The 13,362-nt window shown below is 49.6% G+C and overlaps 1 protein-coding gene across 1 annotated transcript; it reads left to right on the top strand.

The window, feature by feature from the left end:
* The first annotated feature begins 208 nt into the window (after positions 1 to 208).
* LOC129058226 (intraflagellar transport protein 122 homolog) lies at positions 209 to 7,983 on the top strand. The gene is made up of 3 exons (XM_054550555.2): positions 209 to 415; positions 4,215 to 4,253; positions 7,837 to 7,983. Exons 1-3 carry the CDS (start codon positions 209 to 211, stop codon positions 7,981 to 7,983), a joined length of 393 nt encoding a protein of 130 aa, XP_054406530.2.
* The last annotated feature ends 5,379 nt before the right edge of the window (positions 7,984 to 13,362 follow it).

The raw sequence follows: 13,362 nt of genomic DNA, 5'->3' as shown, positions 1-13,362 counted from the left end.
TCCTGTGGCGAGGCAGGCCTGCAGGTGGGAAGGAGGCGAGGATGGGCAGAGAGTTTGTGCTGTGGAGCACAGTGGCCCAGCCGTGAGAGAGGTGCAGGACGGAGCACACAGGGTGGGCTGGGCAGGCTGGGCAGGGTGCTGATTGGTGGCTGCAGGGCTGCTCCCCAGGCATGGGTGATCGTCCCACGCATCTGGAGGCAGGCTCTGTATGCATCTGATTCTTTCCATGGCTCTGAAAACGGTCTTCTTTTTTTCCCTTGATGAAATCCTGCAGTCCGCTCCCATGTACCAGTACCTGGATAGGAAACTGTTCAAGGAAGCCTACCAGATTGCTTGCTTGGGTGTCACAGACACTGATTGGCGTGAACTGGCCATGGAAGCGCTAGAAGGTTTAGATTTTGAAACAGCAAAGAAGGTAAGCATCTAGCCAGCAGGAGCTGGAGTTTGGTCCTTGTGGGGTCCCTTAAGAAGGCAGATGGGGACCCAGGTGGCGCGGAGAGGCCATAGACTGCAGCAGTCTCTGGAGTTAGGCTGACCTGGCCTTGTATCTTAGCCACTTCCTCACTGTGGGCCTGGGTAGGTGACACCCTTTCTAAGATTGCTTCTCTATAGACGTAGGGTGATGACAGGCCGCATCCTCACAAAGCTGTGAGGATCAAGTGGGAAGATGCCTGTAAAGTCTGACCCAGGAGCAGCATCTCAGATTCTGGCTGTCACTCTTATTAGCTGTTATGTATGGGAAGCACCTGGCTAGTAGCCTGGCACATCACAGGCACTCCGTAAATGGCGGCTTTTATTATCGGTGTAGTCACTGGTCATGATGCTGCATACAATGCTGCTTTTCTTAGCATCTGCCAACTAAGGTAGGAGAGATGGTCAAGGTCTCTGATTCTGACAGCAATGTGGGCACTTCCCACGTACCTTCATGGTGGGATTCGTGGACTTGATTCGTTGTGCCCTTTCCTGGCCTAGTCTATGAAAGCTAGAGAGATGGCTGAAAACATCTGACCCCTTTCTGCACATAAGGAAAAGCCCAGGTATGTTCCTGAGCTGTGTTTCCATCTAGAACCTGAGATGGAGGAAGGAATGGCTTCCAACCTCCACTCCCCTACCCCTTCCCTCTTTATCTCCGCACAGTCAATTAACGAGCTGCTCATTTTGTCCATATTCCTGGGCTGATATTGAAGGAGTGGCAGAGAGGGACGTAATGTCCGCCTTGGGTTAGGTCAAGACTTGTAGGCATGAAGAGAGAGGAGACTGGACCAGACCAGGACTCAGAAGCCGGCTGAGAGCCAGCTGTGTCAGATAAGGGGCTCTGGGACCTCAGGCCAGCGGCTTCCCTCAGAGCCCCAGTCCTCCCAGTTCTGAAATGGGGGTGGTGAGAACGCCCACTGCAGTCATGAGGCTTAACTGAGATGTTGTAAAGGAGAATTTAAAGCAGGGATGGTTGTGCAGATGCTAGCCATTACTTGAACATTGTTACACAATGATCAAGATTATATTTTTAGATGTCCTCAGTGTAGGAAAGTGAAGACGGAGGAAGCTGTAAGAGTCAGAGGAGGGAAGAGGCATCTCCATGGAGGGAGCTTCCCTCTCCTGCCCCACCCAGAAATGCCAGCAGGGAGGAAGATGACAAATCCCTAGAATAGGTGTTTTGGGCACAGAATGAAATTAAAAATCTTCCCTCTAGATTGTCACCTCCTTACACCCAGGAACCAAACACGTACTTCATCTTAATAACACCGCGCACTGCCTAGCACAGTGCCTTAGACAGGTTGGTGCTCAACAAATGTTTGAATGGATAACAACTAAGTTTATTCATTCATTTATTTAACTCCCCAGCCTGTATCCCCAAAACACTCCCTGAGAATAGAAAGGGTGTATTAAAGCCACAAGATTTTAAAAATAACACTGTTCATTGATTTATTTAAATTAAAAAATAATTGTATATGGTAAATATCCATTAAGTACAACATGGGACAGGCATGGTGCCTCATGCCTGTAATCCCAGTTCTTTGGGAGGCCGAGGCAGGCAGATCAGTTGAGGCCAGGAGTTTAAGACCAGCCTGGCCAACATGGTAAAACTCTGACTCTACTTAAAAAATACAAAAATTAGCTGGCTGTGGTTGCACATGCCTGTAGTCCCAGCTACTTGGGAGGCTGAGGCAGAAGAATTGCTTGAACCAGGGAGACAGAGGCTGCAGTGAGCCGAGATCATGCCGCTGCATTCCAGCCTTGGTGACGCAGTTTTGTTTTGTCAAAAACAAAAAAAAAAATCAGTACAATATGTTTTGAAAAAGCTGGATGATGTTGACGATAGGGTTCGGAGTTGCTATTTCATCTAAATCCTGTATCCCCCGCCTTTCTTTCCTCTGTGACAGGCACTCAGGCTCACCAGTTTGCACAGGGTAGTCCCCAGTGATGGTCTGCCCCACTAGATGGCAAGAAGAGCTGCTGAGCTCTGGCCAGGCTGTGAGTAGAGCTGCAGGTGCCTCCCTGTTCCCAGGCTTCCCTCTACTGAGCGCATTCAGGGGCCTTCTGACCACTCTGAACAGGCGCCGTGATGCTGCAGGATGCATCAGGTTGAAGGAACTCGGAAACAGATTTCTCAGTGGGCAAATCCTGGACTCCAGCACAGCCAACCTACAGCTGGAAAGACCCTTGAGAAGGTGTCACTAGCAGTCCCCTTTCCACAAAGATGGTTGGAGCCCAGAAGCAGAGAAGTAGGCTCAGAGCAAGGACTCAGACTTCTAATGCTCCTTTCCCTCTCGGCCACTGTGCTGGGCTTTGCAGGGTTGCCCTCTCAAGGTGTTTTAAGGAAACCCAGATCTAGAAGGTAGTGTATAACACCTGCAGCTTGGCACAACAGCTACTGCTACTCCTCTGTTCCTTAGCCCATGTGATGCCCGCATTGCCCTTTTCTACGAATTCCTCTTCACAAACACTTGTTTGCCAGGTTCTGACTCTGATGCCTCACTTAACACTGCCTCCCACCCCTGCTCATGCTTAGACCATTCATCCGTGTTCTCCAGGCATCTGGTTCGTAGTTGGAGAGCTCTTAGCTCCAGGTGTCATGATCTGTTTAATTGACCAGCTTTCCCTGTTAGAATGTGGACCTCTGAATTGTGGAGGAGGACAGGGGCCGAGACATGTTTCTCCCTGGGTCCTCAGTCTCTTGACAGGAAGCCTGGTCCTGTGGGATGAAAAGATGAAGCTGCATTGTGGTCACCTGCAAGGCAGCCAGAGGCCGGGGATTCACTCATCTCCTGAGGTCTTTTCAGGAGGGAAGATGCCATGTTGCTGAGCGGAGGCTGCAAGTGGTCAGGATTGCTCTGTGTGTTTGGTTCAAAGGGCTCCGGAGCTGCTGCCTCCTCTAGGCACAGGTCAGCCCATTTTGAATGGGGCAATAAATGGTGACAGCAAAGCCACCTGAAAGCAGCCTGATCTGGTGGCTCGTGCTCCTCCAAACCCTGGGCAGAACCTGAAAGCAGCAAAACTAGCTTAGCTAACACCAGTCTGCTTGTTCCTCAGAAACTTCTAGAGGTCCATGAGTTAAAGTCTCTGGCTTTACTGTGAGTTCAAGGCAAGGGCTGCAATTTTAGGATTTACATAAGCGTTTGCCTTCCACAGACTTGGTGGGATTCATTCCCTACCCCTCCACCTTCTTCCAGAATCTGTCTTTATACCCTCTCAGCTTTCCCCTCCTCCGCTCCTTCTGTGGTACCAGGGGCTCTGGGTCCCCCGTGTCTGTGGCACCACTGGGTAGGCACAGCTGTCCCCTGCATTCTACCCATGTTGCCAAGATGTGCAGGCAGTCTCTCATCAGTCCATGCATCTCATCCTCTCCTGCTGTGATGCTGCCTGCTCACCCCCACCCACCAAGTGTCAAACCGGCTTGTTCTTCTTTGGGTCTAGAGTCTCCCAAGGAGGCACCGCCACAGACTGTGGCATCGTGGTTTTGTTTTACCTGATCCCAAAATGACTGATGCAACCGGGATGTCTTTGCTGTTCTTTGCATGGTCCAATTTCGGGGATAAAGCCGCGCCTCGCTGGGTGGTATAACCTCTTGCATGCATGATGATTAATCCGTGCTTGCTCCCTTCCTCTCCTTACTGGCTCACTGTCTAGGTGAGCTTGACTTCCCACCCCCAGCCAATCACCCACTTTTGAAGCCAAGAAGGCAGCTGATTTTCTTCTTTATTTTTTCCCCACAGGCCTTCATCAGAGTACAAGACCTCATCAGCAGCATTGAGGTAAAAGTTGAAGCATTCTTACTTGTCAAGAAAGTGGACTTGGGGTTTGGGGTTCAGGGGCAGCCCTTGTGGCAGGTGTATTAGTTCATTTTCACGCTGCTGGAAAAGATGTAAGTGAGACTGGGCAATTTACAAAAGAAAGAGGTCTAATTAGACTTGCAGTTCCACATGGCTAAGGAAGCCTCATGATCATGGCAGAAGGCAAGGAAGAGCAAGTCACAGCTTATATGGATGGCAGCAGGCAAATAGAGAGCTTGTGCAGGGGAACTCCTCTTTTTAAAACCATCAGATCTCGTGAGACTTACTATCACAAGAACAGCATGGGAGAGACTTGCCCCATGATTCAATTACCTCCCACTGAGTCCCTCCCACAACACACGGGAATTCAATATGAGATTTGGGTGGGGACACAGCCAAACCATGTCAGCAGGCAAAAGCCCTGAGGACATGGGAGCAGAGCTCACTGGCGTCTGGGCCATAGCCTTGCTCCAGGGGCAGAGTGGCCACACACGGGGAGACAGCAGTGGGCAGTGTGAGCTGTCACGTGGTAACTGACTGAGGCAGATGGGTTCCCAATCTCTCCAGGGTTGGGTTTCTTGTCTGTGAAAAGGGATTGGACGTACATCACAGGCTGCTGTGAGGATTCAGTAGGTTCTCAGGAACTGGTTTGCATCCTCCTGGTGGCGGATAGCTGGTCACCATCCTCTCAGACTCCAGTAATCTCATAGTGTTGGAGGAGTTTCCCAAATGCACATGAGCTGAGCTCCATTCCCCAGAAATGGACCTGGGGAGCAAGGCCCACGGTCTGAACTGAGCACCCCAGAGTTCTGGGGCAACTCCCAGCCCTACTGTTCCTGGCTGAGAATATTCAGCTTGTCATCCAAACCCAATAGGCCTCCACTGGGCGCTGGGTGGTGGTAGACACCATTCTTTTTATTCTCTTTTTTTTTTTGAGACAGGGTCTCACTCTGTTCCCCAGGCCAGGGTGCAGTGGCACAATCATGGCTCACTGAAGCCTAGACCTCCTGGGATCAAGCAATCCTCACACCTCAGCCTCCCAAGTAGCTGGGACCACATGTGCGCACTACCACGCCTGGTTAATTTTGTTTGTATTTTTTGTATTGTCAGGGTTTTGCCATGTAGCCCAGTTTGGTTTCAAATTCCTGGGCTCAAGCAATTAGCTCACTTTAGCCTTCCAAAGTACTAGCATTATAGACTTGAGCTACCATGCCCTGCCCTTAGACAGAAAGTTCTTACTTTCTGTGTATCTCAGTGCTGTCTGTTAAAAGGCGTACACATTTTTTCTCCTCAACAGATTTATTGTGAGGGTATGGGAATGTGAGATACATTTGAATTCCCAGTTGGAAACAGTGAGGAAATCAGCAAATGTCTTGTCCCTCTCATTTATTTCCACATAATAAACACCTGTCATGGGCCAAGCCTTGTGCCGAGCTCAGTGGGCACAGAGCTGAGGAGAGAGGCTGACAGGAGCTCACAGCCTGCTAAGCCTCATAACATAAGCTGCTCTGTGTTGAGTCTGCTCTGTGCCTCACGTGTCATTTATGCGAATGCTGCTCTAGATCCTCACGTTAACTTAATGAGGCACGTACTGTTGCTCTCCCTATTACATGCAGGAGGAAACTAAGGCTCAGCGAGACATATGCCACGTCCCCATGGGTCCACAGCCAAAAGCTCAGTGGAATTCAAATCCACTCTGTCTCCTAAGCTTACGCTCTCTCTGCCATGTACCCTCCCCACCCATGTGTCGTAAGGGGCGTCTGTATATTCTAGGGTTTACCTACCCGCATGGTAAAGGGCTTGTTCAGAGCTATTGCCCGAAATGCCCAGTGCTGCTGATTCTCACTTGTAAATCCACTGGCCTGGATCTAGGGGTCTTCAACTGAAGCCAAGGAGCATAATTTTCCTCTCTACAAAAGTAACTGGTTGCTGTGGGGTCCAACTATTGTCATTTGTCAGGTCTTACCAAGGTCAAAATATCTGCCTCTCCTTGTGTGCTATGAGCTGGGAAGTGGGTTAAAGTAAATTCCTAAAAGTGTATCTTAAAAAAAAATGAAGTGCCTTCAAGTGCGCTCCACATCGACTGCTCAGGGCTTAGTTGCAAACATCTGGGTGCTCAGCATAATTCCAGAGAACTGTGGATCCTCAGTGGGTGCCTTTTGGATAGGGGAGATGTTCTTGTCCTGCTGACAGGGGGAAAGAAACTGCCCATGTTGACATGCACCTGCTGAGTGCCATAGATCGTTTTTATTGGTCATGGTGACATCCTGGGGCCTAGAATGGATATGGACTCATTTTCATGCCTAGTAAAACCTTTTTTTTGGGAGGTTTTTTTTTTTTTTTTTTTTTTGCAGAGATAGAGTCTTGCTATGTTGACCAGGCTGGTCTTGAATTCCTGGGCTCAGGCGATCCTCCTGCTGTGCCCTCCTAAAGTGCAGGGATCACAGGCATGAGTCATCACATCCAGCCAAAATCTCTTTTATCTCACTGCAAGCTTTTAATTCATTTCCAAATATTAGGAATTAGTTTGTTTCATAAGCCTGAAATATGTGCAGGATTTCTGAAAGATGATTTCTGTCAGTGTGGAAGCATGTTGCCTCCAGTCGTTAAAACTTTCATCAGCTTGTCTAAGAGTTTGATTCAATGTCTCATCGTCCTCCGATATGCTACTCTTGCTAGTAAACAAGCAAAAGTAAACTGCTAGGGCTCAGGGTTTGGGTGCTACTGAGTGTTTACAAATACTCGAGCTGTAGACAAGTGAATGTTCCCTGACACAGAAGGAAGCAGCTTTATCCTAGCTGTGCTAAGTGTATGTGTGTGTGTGTGTGTGGTTGGGGACATCACTTGCTTCAAAAGACTACATTATGTGATACAAGGAATATCTGGAGTCAGACACAACTGCGTCCAAATTCCAGCTCTGTCTGACCCTGACCTGTTCCTCTTCTTGAGTCTCAGTGTCCTTGACTCTAACACTTGGGTAGTGAGACCTACCCTGAGGGTCACTGAGAGGAATAAAGGGGCCATGTGTGTATAAACTATATACCCAGAACCTAGTGGATGTTCAGCATGTGGGATTTCTTACCTTCTCTTTAAAAGTAGGGACATAGTAAGACTTGTCATCCTATGTTATTGGTCTCCCTCTTGGGCAGAAACCCTAAACATTCTCCTGCTCTGTCATCCCCATGAGCCACAACTCTGCCAAACGGGGCCTGCGGATTTGGGAGATCTTGGGAGCTTAGGGGTCATGGGTGAGTCAGAGCACACACTATTCAAACTATTCCGTCATAGCCTTGGAATACACAGGAAAGCAACCCTGAGGAATTTCCATTAAACAAACAAAGGTTTGCATCTTTTTTTGATCTTTGCTTGTCTGGTAAAAGCCTGCTTTTGTTGTCAAGCATTCCCAGCGGGAACCTAGGGGAGAGAGACAACAGCCAGGAGTCAAGCCCAGGTTCCAGTAGGAAGGCCCAGGGGCCTCACTTGAAATAGCCACATCTAACCTTTGTAAAGGCTGCTTCCTGCCCATGGCTGCAGAGGCCATTTCCTGTGCTTCTAATTTTTCCAGGAGAGGAAGAAGCGGGGAGAGACCAACAATGACCTGTTTCTGGCAGATGTGTTTTCCTACCAGGGGAAGTTCCATGAGGCTGCCAAACTGTACAAGAGGAGCGGGCACGAGAACCTCACACTTGAAATGTGTTGGAAGAAAAGCTGAGTGTTGGGAGAGAAGCTGAGGCAGGGCTTGCATGTCTGCTAGACTTGCTGCTCCTTGCTTCTAGCATTCCCATTATCTCAAGTAACCATGTTTCTCATTCACTTGATACACTATTTCCTTTCAACCCCCACATCCTCACCACCTGTTTGTTTGAGCACCAATAAATAGCGTGGGCTCCCAGAGCCTGGGGCCTTTGCAGCCTCCACACTTGTGATGGCCCCCTGGTCCCACTTTCTCTCTCAGATTGTCTTTCTCATTCCTTGGACTCCACTGGACTTCGCCCCCATGACCTGGTCTTGGGTCTGATCACCCCAAAAGAAATGGGGTTTGAGTATGTTTGAGTATGCCAAGGTAACCCACCCTGTCACAGGCCCAAGATCCAGCTTGGAGCCCACTGGTGATCTCACCCACGGTGTCCAAGTTGTTTTCCCTAAGACTGGTGCAGACAAAAACTAGCAATGGCCTCAGAAAGGATGTGGGGAAACTGGTAAACAAAGGACCCATCTGCAGCCACTGGTTGAAACTCACCTAAAACTGACCTTTAAGACTGACACCAAAGGGGCAGAGTATGGCAGTTCAGACCTTCATCAGTGACAGAGCTGGACGGCTGTGGGTCTACACCAGCACAATCCCTTCATTGAGTTGAGGGCTCAGGGCTTCAGGGCTGTCTCCCACAAATCCTCTCAATCCTTGTCAGGAGCCGCCAAGAATCGGTGTCTTCAGGTGGGAGCTGGTCCTGCCAATCATACAGGATGACATGGTGCACACCAGCCAAGGTTCCCTAAGCGCCTGCCAATTGTCCTGGACTTTGCACTGGGCTTCTGGCAAGTCAGGCAGAGCCTCCGCCCTCCCATGTTTGCGCAGCATGCCTCACGCCTGCCGGCTGCAGAGTGGCTACCATGTGGTTGCAGTGGGTGATGGCAGAGATTCCCCTTTGCATTGGGATGGCCCCCATGAACCTTACTCCCCAGCAGAGCCGGGCCTTTTAAGGCAGGTATAGGAAAGGAGCTTCCTGGACCAGGCTCCTGATGGCTTCTGTGGGAAGGAGTTGCACTAAGGAGTCCAGACCAGTCAAGACATTTGCAGTTCAGCCTAAGCAAGGTTCAAAGAGGCTTGGGTGCATTGAGCAACTACAGTCTTCCTTCTACAGAGGGGCTTTGTTAACCTGCCTTTTCCGGGAGTGTCAAAAGTGGCTCTCAGTATGTTATGAAGGGACTCATCAGCCATAACCTATTAGTGGGCTACTAATGGTAATTCTCCAGCTCACAAGTTCAAGATAGAAAATCTTCCTCACTTTTTTCTGCTTTTCCAGATAGCTGTGCTCTTCCACCATCTATTTGATCCCGGGCCTGAAGGTGTGTTTGGTGGCCTGTGAGGCTGCCCAGGACTTATTGTTCATCAGGACTTGGACGAGCTCCTGGGCCCCAGCCTGTCTTTTCACCTTAGTGATTTCTTCATTCTGTGCCTGAGACCCAGGGTGTTCAGGCTCCCTCTGCTTTTTCCTCGTCACCTTTCCTACCCTCCCTCAGGCCCCACCACAGACACCTAGATTTCATAACACATTCATACCGAGATCACCAGAGTCAGTGCATCTCTGCTTCTGGGGATAACAAAATTTTAACTCAGGATGAACCCTTAAGGGATCAAGACCCTAGAGGTAAAATTTAGGCTTAGGAACCCCTGAAGCCTCCAAGGAGGCAGCTGTGCTGCAGTCTGAATTTGAGAAATGTGTACATACATATTATGTGGGGGGTGGGTGAGATCTAGTGCTGATTAACATGGCGTGTTTTTGTTTACTTGAAAATTGCTTCTCAAGATTTAATCTAGTTTTCAGAAAATTTTTAAATTTACATTCTCTTGTACAAATAAATTGTATGCTTTCTAGATAAGTGACATGTTTATATGGTGATAAAGGGAATTATAATGCTCTTAACTCTTATGTAGTATGCTCTTATCAAAATCACCAAGCATGAGAACACTGTTTAGTCTCATTTATCACTCAGCACAGCCTCTTTCTGTCCACTTCAGGGCCAAGTCTTTGCCATGGCCCCAGATAACGTGTAAATTAGCTTCAGGGATCAAAAGTCTTTGAAAACCCAGTTTGCTGAGACTTGAAGGAAGCCTTTAGACCCAGCTTCAATGAAGTCACAGCTGCCTGAGGGTCCTGCTGGACTGGAGGAGGCTTCCTGAGCCTGGGAGCTGTGTGCCTGGATGGTCTCATTGGGGTGACGACCCAAGCTCATGGCTCCCTCTCAACCTCTAACCCTTCTTAACACAGTCACCCCTAGTCCCCTGAACACTCACTGAAGTCCCTTTGAAGGACATTTCTAGTCTCCTAAGATGCCTGTTTCCCCCAGCTGCCACCCTCATTTCACCAGCCAGGTAGGCAGGGTTTCCAGCTTCGTGGTGGCATAGAGAATCCGCGCCATAGCAGCTGCCAAAAGGAAAGGTGTGCCTGTAAAGGCCCAAACTAGGCGGGGACAGCGGCTGCTTTCCAAGCCCCTTCCCCTTGTCAGCTCCAGGGAGAACCAAAGGCCAGCCAGGGGGCCGGCCTGCCCCCTTGCACACACAGAGACTGCCCCTGCACACACACACAGACTACCCCTGCACACACACACAGAGCTAGCGCCTGCACACACACCCACACATACACACATAGAGATGGCCCCTGCACACACAGACTGCCCCTGCACACACACACATACACACACACAAACAGAGATGGCCCCTGAACGCACACAGACTACCCCTGCACACACACACACAGAGCTAGCACCTGCACACACACACAGCCCCTGCACACACACACATATACACACAGAGATGGCCCCTGCACACACAGACTGCCCCTGTACACACACACACACACACACACACACACAGACGGCCCCTGCACACACACAGACTGCCCTTGCACACACACACACTCACACACACAGAGACTACCCCTGCGCACACACAGAGACTGCCCCTGCACCCACACAGACTGCCCCTGCTGCCTCTGCTTGCCTATTTTTTTTTTTTTTGTATTTTTAGTAGAGACGGGGTTTCACCGTGTCAGCCAGGATGGTCTCGATCTCCTGACCTTGTGCTCCGCCCACCTCGCCCTCCCAAAAGTGCTGGGATTATAGGCGTGAGCTTGCTTAGTTTTTTAAACCTGCTGTTCTTGTGCAGGCGTGGTGGCTCATGTCTGTAATCCCAGTACCTTGGGAGGTGACGCGATCCCAGGAGGTCAAGGGTCACCTCACCCACTCAGAGCCCAAAGAATGCCAACAGCTGAGCAAACCAAAACTGACCCCAAGACACCCTCAATTTGCAAGGGGCAGCAAATCCCACCCCGCCAGTGTCCGAACCCCTAGATGGTCCTTCTGGGTAGTACTGGCCTTGACCATTTACTTGAACGGGAGTCTCAGTTTCCTCACCTGTAAAATGGAGATGACATTGTATGCTGAATGCCTGCAGTGCCTGTCACAGGGTAAACGTTCAATAAAGAAAACCTTCTAATTCCTTAGGAAGCTGCTGCGCTACCACACCCCCAACACACACAAAACCATCATATCCCTCTAAGGATGCCTCAAACCTGGAGATCTTCCAATATCAACTCACACCTTCCTCAGTGTGGTCTTCTCAGCCATTCATTTATTTCCTACAACAGCACCCCTTCTGTTCTCTTCGCAGCCATCAATTGGCACAGAGTGGGTACTCAATGAATCACGTATTCAAAACAACTTTGCCTTCTGGCCCACGATATCCTCGAAGGCAAGGGGGAAGTTTCATCTTTATATTCCCAGAGCTCTGACGATCAGAATCTCTGTTAACAACTGAGTGAGCTGACCTGCACCCCATCTTTTTTTTTTTTTTTTTGCAGTCCCACTACAGCGGCCCTAGGGTCACAGACTAGAAGGAAAGGAACGTGGGGCCATGGCAATGAATGAATGCACGTGGGCCAACATCAGTAAACACGGTATAAACCAAAAATTAAATTCTAAGCCCCCCACCCAACTGAATGGACTCCTGCTCTTGGCCAAGGGCATTCCAAAGTTAACCTGAAAAACTAGTTCAAGCCATAATGGGAATACGGGGTCGAACTTGCCTCATTATGCCCTTCTCCCTATGGAATTCAGGCACAGCTGACCAGCATTAGCATTAAAAGAGATCCCAAGACTAACAAAACAAACTTTGTAGCAATAAGACAACAAATTCCAACCTGACTCTAGCATAGCATCACATGACAGATTGCAGGCCCTGAAAGAAACAGAAGTACTTTACCTAAAAATATATTTCTTTGACATATTCTGACATTGTCCTGTAAAGCTGTCTCTTGTGGGGACAATCTACATTCTGTAGTGAATCCCCCTCCCTTTCCAGGTCTTCTCCCTGAGCCAGGAGAGGCTCCACTAAGAGTATGGCACCTTTTCAGGCCTGATAAGAAACATTTACAATCTAGTCTCTTTGAAGCCCGCTACCTGGAGGCTTCCTCTGCATAAATAAGAACCTTGGTCTCCACAACCCCTTATCTGAACCCAGGCATTCCTTTTTGTTGATTCCAGGTCTTTAGACAAACTCAACCAATTGTCAAATCTACCAACAGCCCGGACCAGGCCCCCCAACACACCTCCCTAAAATGTACAAAACCAAGCTGCACCCCAATCACCTTGGGCACATGTTCTCAGGACTTCCTGAGGGCTTTGTCACGGGCCATGGTCACTCATACTGGACTCAGCATAAGTCTCTTCAAATGCTTTATACAGTTTGACTCTTTTCGTCAACAGACGCAAAGCCCAACCACCGCCCCGGCTGCCTGCTTCACTCTGTTCGTGTACGCGCTCCAGCAAGCCGACAATACCCACAGACACCGAGTGGTAGGGAAGGCCTCCTTACCAGGGCCAGATGAAGCCTGCAGGAACGCAGATGGCCACGGATTAGGACTCACCCAGGCCAGGCGCGGTGGCTCACGCCTGTAATCCCAGAACTCTGGAAGTCCAAGGCGGACGGATCACTTGAGGTCAGGCGTTCGAGACCAGCCTGGCCAACATAGTGAAACCCACTCTCTACTAAAAATTCAAAAATTAGCCAGGCGTGGTGGTGGGCGCCTGTAGTCCCAGCTACTTGGCAGGCTGAGGCAGGAGAATCGCTTGAACCCGGGAAGCGGAGGCTGCAGTAGGCTGAGTTCGCACCACTGCACTCCAGCCTGGGAAGCAGAGTGAGACGCTGTCTCAAAAACAAACAAACAAACAAACAAACAAACTCACCGAGCAGGAAAAAGAAGCACCAAGGAAGAGAGAGCGGATGAGAGAGCGGGGGAGCTGATGGGAGGTAACCTCTGGGTTCTGACAGGGAAAAGGAAAGCACTTCCGGCTCCGGGTCCTTAAAAAAAGA

This window comes from Pongo abelii, chromosome 2 (assembly GCF_028885655.2).
Source record: "Pongo abelii isolate AG06213 chromosome 2, NHGRI_mPonAbe1-v2.0_pri, whole genome shotgun sequence".
Taxonomy (NCBI): Eukaryota; Metazoa; Chordata; class Mammalia; order Primates; family Hominidae; genus Pongo; species Pongo abelii.
The sequence above is the reverse complement of the archived record's forward strand: the minus strand, read 5'-3'. Positions and strand labels throughout refer to the sequence as shown.